The following is an 18,504-nucleotide window of genomic DNA, read 5'->3' as shown; positions in this document are numbered from 1 at the left end:
TACTTTTCATGAGGTTTTTGCAAGGGGGAAGGTAGGGCAGTTGGGGTTAAGTGACTTGCCCAGGGTCACATGGCTAGTTTTGTGTTAAGTGTCTGAGGCCGAATTTGAGCTCAGGTCCTCCTGACTCCAGGGCTGGTGCTCTATTCACTGTGCCACCTAGCCGCCCCTTCATGAGGTATTCTTGGCAAAGATACAGGAGTGGTTTGCCGTTTCCTTCTCCAGTTCATTTTATAGATGAGGAAACTGAGGCAGAGTGAAGTGACTTGCCCAGGGTCATACAGCTAGGAAGTGTCTGAGGCCGGATTTGAGCTCAGGAAGACTCTAGGCTTAGTGTTCTTTCCACTAAGCCACCTAGCTGCCAACTCTTTTTTACTCTACCACCTCTGTGAGAGCTAGAATATGAAGTTTTATGAAATATAAACAAAATGACTGGTTGTGGGAAGAGGGAAGTGTAAGGGTTATGGGATTTAAAGATCTTCCATGCCCCATTGGACTTGCTGATGTAGCAGGAAGGGGCGGAGCAAGAGAAAGCGGAAGCTAAGCTATAGTTCCTGCGGTGGCTAGCAGTGGCAGCGATGGTGGCAGCAGCAGCAGAGGCAGCAGCAGCAGCGGCAGTGTGAACCCCTTTTTGAGTCAGCCAGAATTTCTGCTAAGGACTCCTGCTGAGGACTGCCAGGGGCTGGAGCTGCTGGGAGTGCGCTTCCTGGACGCTGGGTGGTTGCTGTGAGTGGGGAGAGAAGGACCTTTGCCTGAGGTAGCCTGTTCTGTTTTAAAGGCTTGAGAATGTGGGTGCTTTCTACTTTATCTACCTGTGCCAATTTCATAACTACTCTGATGGCTTTGACTTTCTGTTTTGGGGACTCAGTCTTTTGGTATTTTAATAAATTTTCTAGCTTATTCCCCCATATAGCAAGCCTGATATATTTTGTGATGGATAATTACATCAGCATATCTGTAATTTACATAGGCATTGTGAATATTGCATTGTTGATACAGGAAGGTCGAGGACATCTTCAAGGAGGAAGTGGCAGTGGAGCTTAGTTTTAAATTATGGATAGGAATTTAACAGGATGATGGGGTAGAAGATGGATTCTGAGCATAGGGAATGAGGTGGCCAAAGAGGGGGAAAAACTTTAGAGAGAAAAGGGAAAAAGACTGAGAACAAACCTTGGGGGGTACATTGACCTTAATGGGAAAGTAAGAGACAGATTATCCAGAGAAGGAACAGTTAAGAGGTAGGGGAAAAACCTGCGGAAGGTAGTGATTTGGAACCCAAAGCAGGAGAGACTATCCGGAGTGAGTTGAGTTAGGTGGTCAGCAGTCTCAAACAATTCCAGGAGGTCATGGCTGATTGTAACTAAAGAAAGGACAAAGGATCCCCACCACAGGATTATCCTCGCTGATAATTGGTAACCTTTAAGAAACCAGCCTTAGTCTAGTGGTATGGAGACTGCAAGGAACTAGGGAGATGGGTTAGTAAGGAAGTAGAAACATTGGGCAGAGACCAGTGTTTCAGACTTCTTGCTGTGGTAGAGGAGTCAAGGGAAATCTTTGCTTTAAGAAAAAAAGACTTTTGGGAACCCTTAGAAGATTTGTGGGCAGCTGAGACAGAGCTAGAGGACAAAGGGATGTTAACAATGTTTGCACTCACGGGGTTGGTTACCCAAACAGGCTCCTAGAGGAGGTAGAGGTCAAGGGCACAAGTTCTGTGATTAGTATTAGTGAGGAGCAGGGCTGTCTCCTCTGAAATGAGGAGGATAGAGTAGAAGATGCTGGAAAGTTTTGAGAAGAGGAGAAGGGAAGTTGCAGGGGCTCCTCTTGCATAACCTTAATGAACACATCTAGGTGGTTCAGTGGCCAGACCACTAGACCTGGAGTAAGGAAGAGGTGAAATCAAATCTGGCCTCTAACCTTAGGGGTTCAGGATTCTGGGCAAGTCACTTAATCTTTGTGGGGCTCATTTTACCCATGTGTAAAATGGGGATGATAATAGCACCTACCTCTCAGGGTTGTTTCAAAGATAAAATGAGATAATCTTTGTCAGGAGCTTTGCAAATCTCAAAGTGCTCCACTTTTTTTGGTTAATTATGTGTTTGGATCATCTGCTTTCAGTATGGGAGAAAAGTGTGTGTGACTTAATATTAGAGGGAAATATTTGAACTGGTACTTGTGGAAAATGGAATAGAGAGTCAGTAAAAGCAAAGTAGATCACTCGCTGTGTTCATGGGCAGGTCACTTAACCTTGTTTGCCTCAATTTCCTCATCTGTGAAATGAGCTGAAGAAGGAAATGGCAAACCACTCCTGTATCTCTGCCGAGAAAACCCCCAATTGGGCCACAGAGTCAGAGGTGAGGAAGCAACGGCAGAAGGATCATGGGGCTCAACTGAGGTTCTACTTGATTTGAAGACTTTCTCCAGTGCTGCTGAGCAGCCCAAGGATAGGAGGGTAGATCTGGGTGGTGACAGTTTTCCTGGGTTGAGAATTATTAGGTGAAGAGCAGCAGCAGGCAGGGTGAATAAGGATTCCTAGGAGGGTACCTAGGTGATCATTTAAATGGCACATGTTAGAGTTAGGGCTAGCTCTGGAGTCAGCTGAAACTGGGAGGGGAAGAAGTTGATGGGAGGACAGGAGGTTGGGATGAAGTTGGCTAAGGTTTGGTATGGCTGGTCAGAAGTGGAAACAGAGTCATGCTAGCGATTTTGTTATCTAGGATAAGGAGCAAGAAATGAGCTTGGTCACAGTCACATCTTTGTATCAGCTTTGCTGCCAAAGGAATGCATATGTTAAATTTTTGCACTCCTTAAATATTGGTGTCCTGAGTCAAAACCCCAGCTGCTATACTCTACTTAACAGCTTTGAATGGGAAAGTAGAAGATTATATTAGATTGTAGTAATTTGTATATCCTAGAATTTTATAACTAGAAATGATCTTAGAGATCATTGAATTCAACCCCATTATTTTACAAATGGGGAAACTAAGGGTGGGAGAAGTAAATTAATTTTCCAAAGTTAAAAGAGCTTTATAATGGCAGAACTGGAATTAGACCCCAAATTCTCCTGACTACCAGTCCAGTATGCTTTCCTGTATCTCAAAATGTCTTTCTAATTTATATGGAGATATGAAATTTAATTTTAATCAACCATTTCAAGGCCATTTGTAGTTTAAGGTCAGGACATTTTCTATCCCTTCTCTTCCCCCATCCCCACCATTATTGCCTTTCCTTTAAGGCACATCGACGAAACATTTCTATGAGGCTTAGCAAGTTTTAAGAGCTCATTTTTTTTGGTACATGTTTCATACCCAGTAGAAGATCCATTCTAAAACCTCCATTTTAAAAATTACTGTCAGACAAGACATTTCATTAAGGGGTTGGTCTGTAGAGAGTCCCATTTTGTACATCCAGGGAGGCCTCTCCATTTCCACCTGGTCTTAACAATGCTCTCTCTGGGAATGTCTTCATAGTGAAAAGTTAGTCTTACCTTGAAATATGATACCAGCAACTATGGGTGGAAGTTCTGACATCAAAAATTTTGGCTCAACGTTAGGGAAAAAAATTTCCTAAACTTTAACACTATCTGAAAATAGAAAAATTGGTCCTTGTGGGTGGTTCTACCTCACTGGAGTTTATCAGGCAGAGGCCAAATGACCATTTGTTGAGGTTGTGGAGAGGATTCTGTTTGTGGTCGGAGTTTATAGGTTTATATATATAGACTTAGAGTTGAAAGTTATATATATATATGTATATATATATATATAAATATATATGTATATATATATATATATATAACTCTATAGACTTAGAGTTGAAAGGAGACTCATTTAGTGCGGCTGTCTTATTTTCTGGATGAGGAAACTGAGGCCCAGAGAGATGAAGTGATAAATCCCACTGTGTTCTGACTCCCTCTTTTTGGACTAGATGACCTTGGAGGTCCCTCCCAACCCAGCCCATAGATTACTTACTGCTTCAATATATCTATATTGAAAAATGCTTTAAAAAATATTCCTTGGTTCTCAAGACTCCTGGATAGATTCTAGCTAAAAATTAGGGACCCATATGCCCCTTGTGAACCTGTTTTACCTAAACTCTGTCCCACTGGAGGGATCTCCTACCACTAATAGACTCTTGTTTTCATCCTTGCTGATAAACAGTGAAGTGTAAAACTGCCTCAACAGCGAAAGCCAAGAGTCAATGCCAGATGTGTAGAGTATATTTGGTATAGGAGATAATAACTGCTGTTAAGTGCTAAATGCAGCTATGTGATTATAAAAAGCTGTTGGCCTTTGCAGTAGTTACCCTTAATGGGTGCTGTAATTTATTACTGAAAATAGTAATTATTGGCTTGTACTTTTCTAATTCCTCACTTCTATGCATAATAGTGACAATAATGGTAGTACTAATAATGAATATAATGGAAGAATAGAACCTGTTCTAGCTTATTTTCTACCTGATCTAGCTACCCCAAGAATTTTTAATATTAATATCTTTTCCCCTGCTACAATTAAAATAATGATTTCCTAGATTCTTTTTGAAGTGATCTCCTCTTTAGGAAGATAGGTTTGATAGAATAATTTGGAGCATGAATTTATATTTCTTCCACAGACAGATCTTTCATGGGTTTTCTGTGTCTAGAAAAGTGGATTCTTGGAAAAACTGGCAAAATTTCTGGTTGGGAAATACTTCCTGGAGGGGTTCCTCCAGAATGAATGAGTGAATGAATGAATGAATGAAAAGCATTTATAAAGTGTTTACTCTATGCCCTGGGGTTACAAATACAAAAACTAAGCTAGTCCCTGCCCTCCAAAAGCTAGGGTAAGAGAGCACGAGTCAGGGGAATGGGGACCAGGGAAGTGTTTTAGCTAGACAGTCTTTGGGATGGTGAATAGAGCCACAGGACAATTGATGGATTTATTCTTTCTGGGAATAGAAATGGTGATTTGATTGTTTTGCAAGCTAGCAGTGGAAGAAGTGTGAGGTTAAGAAGAATACATAAGGGGCAGCTAGGTGGCACAGTGTCAGGAGGACCTGAGTTCAAATTCAGCTTCAGAAACTTAACACAAAAAACTAGCTGTGTGACTGTGGGCAAGTCACTGAATCCCAACTGCCCTACCTTCCCTCCTCCAAAAAGCAAAAAAAAATAAGAAAAGAATACTTAGGCTGTGACTTGAAGTGTGAAGTTGGCCAGAAAGCAACATGGTGGCTCTGGATCTGTGCTATACCTATGGGGAATTCTAAATACTTGGGAACCGAGGGCTCCAGGGTGGGCACTGGAGTGCCCGGTGAGAAGCAGAGACTGGAACCAAAAGGTATAAGTAATATGATCAGAGAGTAGGCTTGTTAGTATCTCAATGGGGATGACCCTGAATGTTGAGGAAATTGGTATAGTATTGAAGATATTTGTGAGAGTGACCAGTTAGGAAAACAAAAGAGAAAGGAATATTTCCTATTCATATTCAATCAATAAGTCAATCAAATAATCAATTAGTATTAAGTGATAGCTATATGTCAGATATTGTGCTAGGTGCTATGAGTACAAAGTAAAAAATGAAAATTTAGTCATTGCCCTCAAGGTTACATTTTATCAGGGATGCCACTTGTATACAAATAAATATATACAAAATGCATACAAGGTGGGTGAAGGGATGTAGTAAGAGGAATGTGCCAGGTAGGCTAATGTTTTTTTTTTCCTTAAAAGGAATTGAAATTATCCTCAAGACATTATTGGCTCAGGTGACTAAGACTTGGGCCAAAGTAGCTTCCAGGTGGCCTAAGCACAAAAAGCTATGGGCAGAAGAGGTCAGAAGCAGTTTCCTCAGGCTTCTGACCAGCAGAGTAATATGGCCAACCCAGAGGCAGGGAAGCTAGTGTAGTCTCTCTAAAGAAAAATGGTGAACATCCATTTATATAGCACCTACTGTATTCCAAGCACAGGACCAAGCATATTCCAAATATTATCTCATTTTGACTTTGTATTTGGTTGTAAAAATTCATCCAGCTGTTCATCAAGTGCTTACTTTGCAGAGACACAAAGTGAGCAGGTGCTGCCTCATGGAGATTACATTTTATGGGGCAGGTAGAACACATGCACAGATAAGTAACTGCAAGGTGGTTTCAGGAGGGGGCTCATGCTACTAACCACTGAGGAAAGCAATCAGGCTTTTAATAAGGAATGGATCTGGATGAAAGATAAGAATTCAGAAAACTAAAGGTGAGAAGTGAGTGTATTTCTGGCAGAGGGGATGGTGAGTAAATAGTGGGAAATAAAGATTAAGTTTGAGAAACAGCTAGTATGAAAGGCAAGAGAACACACTAAATCTGAAAGGATAGGTCAGAAGCAAATTGTGCGGAGCCCTAAAGGTAAAACTAAGACATTTGTATTTTATTCTGTAGGCCATGGGGAGCCATTACAGATTTTCACCCAGACGAGGGAGAGCGTGAGATCTGAGTAGTAGAAAGACTGTTTTGGCAACTGTGTGGAGAACAGATTGGAGACCCTAGACTGGAAGCTAGCAGACTAGTCAGGAAGCTTTCGTAGTAGTCTAGGCAAGAGTAATGCTGGAGCCTCAACCCTGTGAGTGTACAGAAAAAGATGGCGGCAGAGTCTGTTTAAGAGCAGTTTCTTTTCCATACGTTCTGTTCTTTGTGCTGCTGTGTGTAGTCTGGAAATGGGGATGTAATTGAAAAATGAATGCTTTTCTCAAAGTCCTTTGGAGACGAAGTCAAGGGTCAGGAAGAAAATTTAACATCAAGATGCTTCAGGGAGAGACCACATAAAATATTTTCAGGCTGAGTCAAGGACAGATGTCCTCCTGAGATAATTAAATGTATTTACAAGTTGGATACGAATGTTTATCTGTTTCCTGAATTTTGATTTTATACAAGCACAGCCCTCTTGAAATATTTATTTTCTGCCCACTCATTTCAGCCTGTGACACCGGAATCCTACCCCTTGGCCCATTATTCTTCTCTTTTGTGGTTTGTTTTTTTTTTTTTTTGAGAGAGCTGAGTTATGAAGGGCCGGGTTGGGGCATTTAAAAATCCTTTCCATGTTGGACTTGCAGGTCACTGTTCTCAGAACTCTCAAAGCAGTGACGCTTGATTTCTTCTTGATTGTTATGAAGGTTTTACTGTTCTTTTAGAAGACATCTTAATCCTAGTTTCTTTCTTTTTCTAGGCCTGGTGCTGGCATGGATGCATCGCAACCCCTGTTTTGGGCCATTCTCTTGGCAGCTATCTTCTACTTAGCCAAGCCACAGATAAATGGTAATATATACCTTCTGATTCTATTTGCATGATAGTAATTACATTGGTAACTGTGTGGTGGTAACAGCATAGTCTCAATGTAAAGCTAAAAAGGTGGCAGAAGAACCCCCAATTACCAAGATAGGAAAAAAAATCATTTGAAAGGTAGGATCATATGTTTACATCTGGCTGGGACCTTAGAAGCCATCTGGGTCCAATCCCTTATTTTACATATGGGAAAACCAAGGCCCATAGAGAGACAGAATAAGACCAAGATCACAGAGCTAATCAGAAGAGCTGGGTTCCAAACTAAGACTTTCAGATTCCAAAGCCAACATTCTTTCTACTGGGCTGCATTCCTCCTGTATCTCTAGGTATCCCCCAGCTGCACTGTGGATGTGTGATTTCATTTTTAAAAAAATACAACTGATAACTATTAAGACCAAAACCAACAAATGAGTCTGAAGAATTTAATCAACACAGAAATATATTTTGTAGGCATGTTAATATGCATTTTGTTTTATTTTGTCTGGCAGCAGTACCCAGAGAATAGGAGTAACTTCTGTGATTCCTATTAAGATTGATGGCTTTATCTATAGCTGGTGATGCTTTTCCAGTTTTTTTCATTTTCATTTTAATAGGTTGTTGGGGCTTTTGTAAGATGAAAGGCTAATTAAGAAAAGATTGTCTGCTCATCTGTAGTTTTCTATGGATATCTCACAGAGGTTTATATATTTGAATACAGTAATGAGTCTTTGTGGGGGAAAAATAAGCTCTGTCCAAGCTAACTTAAAGCTGTCTGAATTTTGCCTTCGTCTCCACTATGACAATGAACAGGAGCTTTGGTAGTAATAGGCTGTTTATAATTAAAAAATATGGCAAAGAATATAAAGAAGGGGGTAGCTGTTGGATAGAGCAGAGAAAGAAATGATGTCTGAAGGCACAATGCATCTCTTGATGTCGCCTAAATCCTTGTGCAAGATTGAACCAATTAATATTCTCCAGACAAGTTTTCTATATACAGCCAAGAGTTTTTTCCCTGATAACTGAGAACCCAGAGCTTGATAGTTTATATTTTATTTCTCTTTAGATGGATTGTAAGGAGAATTCTAGAAGGTCACTATGCTTGTAATTATCTCTAGTGAGCAGGGTAGTGTTCTTTCCGCTAGGCAAAAAGAAGGTAGAATTGGATTCCAATTGTAATCATTAGCCTGATTCCTATTTTCCTTGTTCTGTGTCCTAATGAAGAAGACTACTTGGCTTTGTGAACTGCTCCTAAAATCTGTGGGATCTTGCTGAAAAAAGCTTCCTTGAATGACCTTGTTAACTAATGCTAACTTTTCCACTTCTCTGTTACATTCTTCTCCACATTCTCTTTTCCCGAGGGCCCTTAACCTTTAGGCTGCTCTTAATAGGAATATTTAATCTTAACTATTCTGTGTATCTGTAAGTGTGATAGATGAGAGGGAGTCTGGTATGGGAGCCAGAAACCCCAACACATCTGGTCCTGGCGGTTACTCACTCACAGCCTGACTTGGTGCAAGTAACTTTCTTCATCTCTTCGGTGGAAAGGAGCCTGGTTTTGGAATCAGAGGAAACAGATTCAAATTTAGTCACTTCCCTTTCCTGAGGTATCAGAGGTGAGATTCAAACCCAGAGAAAGGGGCCTCAGTTTTCTCCTCTGTGAAATGAGGGGTTTGGGCTAGTCATCCTTTGAGTTATGTAGACCAGTATCCCCCTCTAGGCCTTTGTTTTTAGCACTGTGCCCCTAGCACTTAACACAGTGCCCGGCACATAGGTGCTTAATAAATGCTTGTTGAATTGGATTCATTGGATTTATTAGATCTATGATCCTTTATCTTTAAAGTGAAAGCAGTTGGTAGAGATGATCTAGAATCCCACCATCTCTCAGATTCCTTCGATCTCTCATTCAGTTCATTTCAGACACTATTTATTAAAAATCGACTATGTTCTAGGCACTGTCCTAGGCCCCATGGACACAACGACAAAATGAAACAGTCCAGGACTTGAAGTATCTTACTTTCTACAGAGGGGAACAATAGTTACATGATTTGGTAAATACATTAAAAACTTACAAAATCATTTTAGGACGAGGGTGGCAATCACACTGAGGGGGTATGAAAAGGCTCATTGTAGGAGGTGACTTTTCTCCTCTGCATTGAAGGGCAGACGGGAAGACCAAGAACATTCAAGGCCCTGATAGATTGCTTAGGCCAAAGCATAGAATGCACGAAGGGCAGTGACTGGGAAATAACTCAGAAGAGAAGAATTTGTTGAGTGAGAGGTAGTGAGGCATAGGCACGTGAGGACTTTCATCCATAGTTAGGAAAGGCCTGGGTTTGAATCCTGCCTTGGACACTTCCAAGGTGTGTGGCTATGTGCAATGTATTTAATGTATTTCTGATTCCTCCGCTGTAAAATGAGGTTCTTCAGTGGTTCCTGGAAGGTTGTCCTGAGATTCAAGTAAGATACAATTTGCAAAATGATATACTTTATTCACTTTTGTTTCAATCATGTCCAACTCTATATGACCCCATTTGAGGTTTTCTTGGCAAAGACACTGGAATGGTTTGCACTTTCCTTCTCCAGCTAATTTTACAGATGAGGAAACTGAGCCAGAGTCACAGAGCTGGCTAGTGTGTGAGGCCAGATTTAAACTCAGAAAGAGGAGTCCTCCTGTCTCTAGGCCTGGCATTCTATCCACTGTACCACCCAGCTGTCCCAAAGTGATGTATAAGGGGCAGTTATTAGGATAATGATTTTAAATTTAATTAATTCTGATCCAGTTCATTAATGTTGAATTGGATTGAATCAACTTTTATTGGTGTTTTCCTTTAGTATTTTTGTCATTTGGATCCAGTAGAGTAATATACCTGACTGAGTTCTTTCTTGTTTCCCACCTATGCAATAGTTTTTTTTCAGGGTGGAAAGATTTCAAACATAGAGGAATGAAGGAATGTGTATCTGTTGTCTGATGACTCACCTAGATCAATTCAGAGAGGCCCATCACCAGGCTGGCCACAAGGGAGATGAAACTTGAGGCGATACTAACCTTTGAAGATCATCTATAATGATCCATGTTAGTGGAGGGAGAGCCCACATCAGTAAGGTTGGGAGTTCTTGAAGTATGAAAGCATTGGACTTCACTGGATCTTTTCATTTTTTTCCTGCTAGTGTCCATTTAGGTAGTGATCCTATTTGTGGTTTTATAGTTGTTAGTCTCTGTACAAATAGTGCCAGTGGTATGGAGGATCAGGCAAGGTCTTGAGTAGGCACCCTAGTACAGTAGAAAGAGAAGGCAGTGGGATAAGAAGATATGGGCTCAAATCCCAACCTGTATAACATTGGGCGTGTCACATTTCTCCATCTGGAAACATCAGGAGTTATTTGTGATGGCCTCTGAGGGCCTTTCCCACTCTAGTCTATGATCCTCTAATATGAGATGGTAGCATTTTGATTTTGGACTAAAGCCATCCCAGAATAGTTCTCTCTTTCTCTTGTCAACAACACTTCTTCACCCATCTTGGTGTTCTGTCTATAGTTGGCATGGGTGGCTAGGAGGATGGAATGGGAAAACAGAGGGAAGGAAAGATTTTTTTCCTGCTTACTCCAAGTCAGATGATTTGACTGAATTGGTCACACATGGCCAGGGTGGGAAGGGAAGGTCGGAGAGGGATGAAGAGGTGGGAAACAGGTGAGTTGACCCATGTCCCTTTCTCTTTTTGGCCAAACAAATCTCTGTATTTGATCCAAATGTTTTGGTTTTGCATGGCTTCCCTTAAAGTCAAGCCTGTCTTTTCTAGTCTGTAGGGAGGCTTCTGTCGCAGATGTCGTGTTCCTGGTGGATTCCAGCAGAGGCCCAGAAAAATCTCCACATGTTCAAGACTTCTTGTTTACATTGGTCAAGGGCCTTGACCTCGGCAAAGATAAAATCAGAGTAGGCCTGATCCAGTATAGCAACGTGCCCAGCACAGAGTTTTCACTCAATACCTATCAACGCAAGGAAGATGTCTTGAGCCATATCCAGAGGTTGACCTTCAAACATGGCAGTGCCCAAACTGGCCGGGCCTTGCAGTTCATGCTAGAAAACCACTTCTTGGAAATGGCCGGGAGCCGGATACACCAAGGGGTCCCCCAGCTTGCAGTGCTGATCACGGATGGGCCCACAGAGGATGACATCAAAGGGCCAGCCGAGGCGGTCAGGAAGGCAGGTGTCCTGCTGTATACCATTGGCCTTCCAGGTGCCGTTTTTTCTGAGCTCAGGGAGGTAGTGAGCTATCCTGTCGACAAGTTTTCCTTTGTGGCAGCTGATGTCTCTTTCCTAGATGACCTTTCTCAAAATGTGTTTCTGGCGCTCTGCTCTGCAGTAGTGGCGGCGGCTCAGCAGGGATCCCAGGTCTCTCCAGGTAGTCCCTTGGATGTTCCCTTCTTTCTTCTTCCCCTTTCCCCACCCAGAGAATCTTAGGTCATGGGGATAATGACAGCCAGCATTTAAATAGCATTTCAGGGTTTTCAAAGTGCTTTATCCATGCCTTTATCTCATTTGAGGAAGCTGTAATGGGGAAGCTGGACATGCATTCAGTTGACATTTAGTGAGCTCTTACTTTTGTGTAAAAGGTACTGAGGATGGAAAGGTGCTTGCTGGGAGTGCTCTCCAGGGGTCCTCCTTCAGACACCCTCCTAGGCTAGACCAGATGGGCTCTGACAGGCTGCAATTCTGTGATCCCTGTTCAGGATTCTTTCATCAGAGAGTCTTGAAACAGCCTCAGAGGTGGCTGGGCTGCATAGTGGATAGAACGCTGGGCTTGGAAAGAGGAAGGTTCCTCCTGAGTTCAGGTCTGGCCTCAGGCATTTACTAGCCGTGTGACCCTGGGCAAGTCACTTCACCCTGCCTCAGTTTCCTCACCTGTAAAATGATTTGGAGAAGGAAAAGACAAACCCCTCCAGTGTCTTTGCCAAGAAAACCCCAAATGGGGTCACAGAGAGTCTGAAACAATACAACAACAGGAAAGTGTTACAGCTGTGAGAAGGGTGCTGAGGTAGAGCTCAGTAAAGGGGCTGCGCATGAGAGGAGATAATGAGGAGGTACTTTCTAAGTTGGGTCTTGAAGGACTAGAGAGACATCAACAGAAAGTCACTGTAGGTACCATGGCTGGCATGAAAATGGCTCAAGGAAGAGGGTGGGAATAAACATTTATTCAGTGCCTACTTTGTGCCGAGCACTGTGCTAAGTGCTTTACAAATAGCTCATTTAATCTTCATAACTCTGGCGGGTAAGTACTCTTATTAGCTCCATTTTACAGTTGAGGAAACTGAGACGACAGGGGTTAAGTGACTTGCCCAGAGTCACACAGCTAGTAAATGTCTGAGGCTGAATTTGTACTCAGGGCTTACTGATTCCAGGTCTAGCACTCCATCCCCTGTGCCATCCAACTGCCTCTAGGATGGGAAAAGGCAAGACATGGTCCAGTCTCGGCCGTAACACAGTGTGAAGGGTTATAGTGTGAGATAAGGCTGGACAGTTAAGTTGGGACCAGATCACTTTGCCATTGTCTGCTGGGTTACTATTAAAAAGGACTTTCCTGTACCTTTGGTCCTCAACCTCATCCTCACATGCTTGAGATTAATGACTTTGAGGGAATCAAATCCACTCCCTCATTTTACAGATATGGAAACTGAGGCAAAGAGAGGTTAAGTCAGTTGTCAGGTCCGTGAATGTTCACTTTCTGTCATTGTTGTTCCCTCCTCCCTGACCCTAGCCTGCAGAAAAGCAGCCGTAGCTGACCTGGTCTTCTTGGTGGACAGCTCCACAAGTATAGGCCCCGGCAACTTCCAGAAAGTGAAGAGCTTCCTCTACTCGCTGGTGTCAGGTCTTGAAATTGGCAGGGACCAGGTCCGGGTCGGGCTGGCTCAGTTCAGTGATACCATCCATAAGGCATTTCTGCTCAATCAGTTCCCTCTGAAGAGCGATGTGCTAGAGCAGATACAAAATCTCCCATACCGGACCGGAGGGACCCGAACTGGGAGTGCCCTAGACTTTCTCAGGACCACCTATTTCACTGAATCAGCTGGCAGCCGAGCCAAGGACAATGTCCCTCAGGTAGTGATCCTGGTGACGGATGGGGAGTCCAATGATGAGGTGACCGAGGCAGCCAGCAAGTTGAAGGATGGAGGCGTGTCAATCTATGTGGTGGGAATCAACGTCCAGGATGTCCAGGAGCTGGAGACCATAGCTAGCAAGCCCTTAGAGAAGTTCCTTTTTAGCATTGAAGATTTCAACATCCTCGAAGGCCTTTCTGGCAACATTCTTCCCACCTTGTGCTCAGTGGTTGAGAACCAGATCCAAGGTGAGCATCTCCCCCATCACCAGGTCTGTCCCAGGCCAGAGATGGGATACATGGCATTTGTCTTTGGGAACCTCCAGCTTCCTCATTCATATTCTCTCTTTCTGTTTCTGTCTTGCTCTTTCTTCACAAACCCTGATATCTAGCCTTTTATACTTCCTCTTTTCAATTTCCTATGACCCTATGATCTAAATGGCTGATATCTGTTTACCAAGGTCATAGATTTATTTATTTTTAAGATTTTTTAGAAATTTGTTCCCAATTACATGGAAAAATAATTTTAACATTTTCTTTTCGAAGTTTGAGTTCCAAATTCTCTCCTTCCCTCCCTCATTGAGAAGGCAAACAGTTTGATGTAGGTTATACATGTGTAATCATATAAAACACATTTCCATGTAAGTCATTCTGTGAAAGAAAACGCAAATAAAAAACCTCAAGAAATATAAAGAAAGTGAAGAAAAAGTATCTTTGATCTGCGTTCAGGCTCTACCAGTTCTTTCTCTGGAGATGGACAGCACCTTTCATCATAAGTCTTACAGAATTGTCTTGGAGCACAGAATTGCTGAGAATAACTAAATTATTCACAGTAGATTATCATATAACATTGCTGCTGCTGGGTATGATGTCCTTCTGGTTCTGTTCACTTCACTTTACATAAGTTCACTTCACATTACATAGCTTTAGAGCCAGAAGGAACCTTAGAGCTTAGTCCCTTCATTTTATAGATAAGGAAAGAGACTAAGAGGGGTTCAATAACTTTCCCGGAGTCACACAGCTAGTAAGTGTCTGAGGCAGGATTTGAACTCAGATCTATACTGCCTCCAAGTCCCATCTTCTGTGGACTGTGCCACCTAGTGATCTCTAAAGCTATCTCACAGTATCGTAGGATTTCAGGTGAAAAGGTCCTCAGGTATCATGAACAGGGACCACAGAATCAGAGGGTCAGAGCAGGACTTGCAGCCGAGGCCTGAAGAATTCCCTCTCTAGCATTGTGACGAGTAGTTAGACTTTTGCTTGCTCAGCTCCCTTGAGAGAGACGTCCCCCACTACCCAAGACAGCCCATTCCATTCTGGGATAGCTGCATTAATAACAATAGTATCTAACATTTAAATGACCCTTTAAGGTTAGCAAAGTGCTTTACAAATGTCATCTCATTTGATCTTCACAACGACCCAAGGAGGTAGATTACTATCCCCACTTGGTAGATGAGGAAACCGAGGCAGACAGGAGTCTAAGTGACTTGCCTGGGGTTGCGTAGCTAATAAGTGTCTGAGGCAGAATTTGAACTTGGGTCTTCCTTACTCCAGGTTCATTGCTCTATCCCATGTTGTGTCACTGACTCTAGGAAGGTTTTCTTCACATCAAACCTAAGTGTGTCTCTGTTTGCAGTTTCTACCCATTGTTCCATTTTCTGCTTGTTGGGTTCTAATAAAACAGATCTGATCCCTAAAGATATATAAGTCTATAATATAGCCACGCTTGTCCTCAACCTGCTCCGTGGGTGGCCATTCTCACCTTCTGCCCTGTACAGTCTGACGATTGAGCGTCCTGCTTGTCTATCTTCTACTCATATTTACCTTATGCCTTTCTTTCCTCATCTGTAACATGGAGATGACAGCAACAGCTGCCTCTCAGGGTTGTTGTGAGGACCAAATAAAACAATGCAAAGAAGGCATTTCACAAACCTTCCAGCTTTACAGAGAGGTCAGCTCTTGTCATTGGTGTGCCTGCATGGCACGTCTTGTAGAATGGAGTTCGTGTTTGTTAGTTTAGGACTGGGAAGTAGCAAGCCAGCTGTTTGAATTCTGAATTCACCCACATACTTTTATTGGGATTTTAGAGTTGGTCATGGTAACCTTGTCTGTGAATCTGCCTGTTTCCTAGGCTTAGGGGAAAAAACTTGTTATGGGAAGATTGAATTTCTGCCAAGGAATAAGAATGTCTACAAATAACAAGTCCCCTCTTCAGAGTCTATCTTTAGGAATTAGCATGGTCACAAGTGACCATCTCAAGTTACCTGACTCCTCAGGGCCTCAGTTTCCTTCTTGTAAAATGAAGGAGCTGAACATGATGGTCTCTGAGGCCCCCTTCTGCTCTCTAGCTATAATGGAATGCATGCTCCTTGAGGGCAGGAAACCATTTTATTTTTGGTTTTGTATCCTCAGTGCCTCACATTCTGCCTGACACACAAGAGTTGGCACTCAATGAATGCTTCTTGATTGATTTGTAGGTAGATCCTATTATCAGTGCTTAAAACAGAATCATGCACATCTCAGGCATTTACTAAACCTTTGCTGAGTGGAATTGAGTCAGTTAGCAAGCTGTCACTGAGTGTCCTCTAGGAACCCAATAATATCTCCCATCAGTGAGAGTGAGTAAGGTTTAAAGAACACTCTTCTCACAACCACCTGTGCACTAAGTAGGACAAGTACTCTGGTGCCCATTTTACAGGTGAGGAAACTAAGAATCTCTTATTGTTTTAATGGTTTTGAGAAGTTAAGCCACAATCAGTGTTGAGACCAGGGGGGAAGGAACATGCTCTAACACTAAGGCTTTAGCTGTCTCTCTGCTATACCATCTCTTGTGCCTGGTACTATTCCTGGGGTGATAAGGAGCACTGAAATGCATCTGTGACCTCACTGCTGTAGGCACGCCTCTCTGTAATACAGGTTGCAGTCCATCGATGCTTGGCTCTTCCATGCCACTCTTGGTCTTGGTGCCTTCCGTAAGTAAGCTACAGGGTGTCTACCCAATGTGCTGAGGGCTCTTCCTTGATTTTTCTTGACACCCTAAGTGTACCAATGGAGCAGGAGGACCATCCCTTGTTTATCCCTTTCTCTCACTACATAGCTAGTCCATTGTATTTCTCTATCATATATTTCTTTGATGACAGACATCCTTCACATCCTTCATGTGCAAGGATACCAAGGAAATGTAACATGGCTTTTGCCCACAAGAAGCTTACAATCCAGATGAAGAGCTAAGATAGGAAGGTGAAAAAGGGCCAACAAGGTCCTCTGTGATAAAGTGCAGTGTAGGTGGCAAAGGTAATGGCAGGAGGAACTAGAGAGGGAAGAGATTAGTGAGAGCTGGCGTCACCAGGGAAGATTCGAGGAGGAGGCAGGATCTGAGGGTTCATAAAGGAGGAGACTAATTCCTGTGTAGACTTGACCAAGTCATCATAATAGCTCATATTTCCATAGGTCTCTGAGGTTTACAAAATGCTTTCCTCCTAAGAGCTCTATGGGATTGGTTTTAAAAGCATTATTGACTCCATTTTACAAATAAGGAATCTGAAGGACAGACCAAGTATAGTTGCCCTTACTCAAGCCTCACTTTTTCTATCTGAATTTCTCAGGAGAGATAATCCTTGTGTTTAGTTACTGTGAGAACCCATTTTCATAGTTATTATGCCTTGTTTCTCCTTTTACCTCCCACTCTAGCATTCACCAAGTCCTATGCTGATGTGGTCTTCCTTGTGGATACATCAAAGGGCACATCACCAGCCAGTTTCCATCGGATGAAAAGTTTTATTTTCAGAGTTATTGACACGTTGGAGGTTGGGCGTGACAAGTACCAGATTGGACTGGCCCAATATGGTCACCAAGGTCATGTTGAGTTTTTGCTCAACACCTACCAGAACCCAGATGAGATGATTGTCCACATGCAGCAGAATTTCCTGCTCCGAGGAGGTTCTAGGAAGACAGGAAATGCCCTTCAGTATATACAAGAGACTTTTTTCCAGGAGAATGCAGGGAGCCGCTTCCTCCAAGGCATCCCTCAGTATGCAGTGGTCATTACATCTGGTCGTTCAGAAGACCTAGTCTTAGAAGCTGCTCAGAAGCTTAAGGGAAGGGGAGTGAAGATCATGGCAGCTGGTATACAGAACTTTGACAGAAGAGAACTGGAGGTTATGGCGACTCCTCCCCTTGTGTTTGAGATTGGGGGACAAGATGGGGTCAGGCAGCTTCAGCAGGATATGAGCCAGGTGTTTGAAAGCTCTGGCCGGTTGGACCTCAGTTCTGAGACTGGCGAAGAAGCCTTAGCAGGTATGGCATGTTCTTTGGGGTGAAAGGAGTAGTTCACATCTAGAGGGTCAAGTAGCTGCTACTAACAAAGATAAGGGATGCCATGAAGATCGCTTTTTAAGCCTGAGATGCCTTGCTTTTAGCAAAATCAGTGCAAATGATGCCTTGACTCATATGTTCTCTGGGAACAGAGTACTTTCTAGTAAAAAGTGCCTCAGCATAGGAAAGTTTGGGGAAATTGCCCTGGGTCAGAAGAAGAAGGAGCTGAGGAGGAAGAGACTGCAGTTGGGTTGGCTCAAGTTCAGGTCTCTCCAGGTTTGGGCAAGACCATACAGTTGAATCAAATCATGAAGTTTGGGAAGTTCTCTGTTGGCTATAATTGTGGAGGTCTTCTCTGACATTTGGTGGCAGGGAGGGATTCAGTTCCAAAATGGAGGAGGTACTGTTCACCTTACTTCAAGGTGAGGAGGGGTGGGAATGGTGTCCTATCCAGTGGGATGGGAACATGCATGATGGAAAACATTTTTTTTTTTTGCCTTTTGGGGGGCAATTGGGGTTAAGTAACTTGCCCAAGGTTACATGGCTAGTTTTTTTGTGTGTGGGTGTTAAGTGTCTGAGGGTGGAACTGAACTCGGGTCCTCCTGACTCAGGGCTGGCGCTTTACTCACTGCACCACCTAGCTGCCCCTAAAAGTTGCTCTTCCTATGTTGGAAACAGTAGTGCAGTTACTCACAAATCAGCTTCATCTTCCAGTAGATTTTTGATTTTTGCTTTTTGGAGGGTAATTGGGGTTAAGTAACTTGCCCAAGGTCACATGGCTAGTGTGTGTGTGTGTGTGTGTGTGTGTGTGTGTGTGTGTGTGTGTGTG

The 18,504-nt window shown here is 42.9% G+C and overlaps 1 protein-coding gene across 1 annotated transcript in view; it reads left to right on the top strand.

Moving 5' to 3' along the window:
- The first annotated feature begins 575 nt into the window (after positions 1 to 575).
- The window catches only part of LOC138161569 (collagen alpha-4(VI) chain-like), a 168,409-nt gene continuing 150,480 nt past the window's right edge, over positions 576 to 18,504 (top strand). Inside the window, exons 1-5 of the mRNA XM_069088300.1 lie at positions 576 to 616; positions 6,302 to 6,327; positions 11,067 to 11,669; positions 13,023 to 13,610; positions 17,052 to 17,657. Coding sequence (XP_068944401.1) covers positions 576 to 616; positions 6,302 to 6,327; positions 11,067 to 11,669; positions 13,023 to 13,610; positions 17,052 to 17,657 — 1,864 coding nt within the window. The remainder of the gene's footprint in view (positions 617 to 6,301; positions 6,328 to 11,066; positions 11,670 to 13,022; positions 13,611 to 17,051; positions 17,658 to 18,504) is intronic.

This window comes from Petaurus breviceps, unplaced genomic scaffold (assembly GCF_028583685.1).
Source record: "Petaurus breviceps papuanus isolate PSGF00001 unplaced genomic scaffold, PetGlider_PUasm1.0 185, whole genome shotgun sequence".
In the NCBI taxonomy this organism is placed as follows: domain Eukaryota; kingdom Metazoa; phylum Chordata; class Mammalia; order Diprotodontia; family Petauridae; genus Petaurus; species Petaurus breviceps.
Note: the sequence above shows the minus strand (reverse complement) of the source record. Positions and strands in the feature narration are given on the sequence as shown.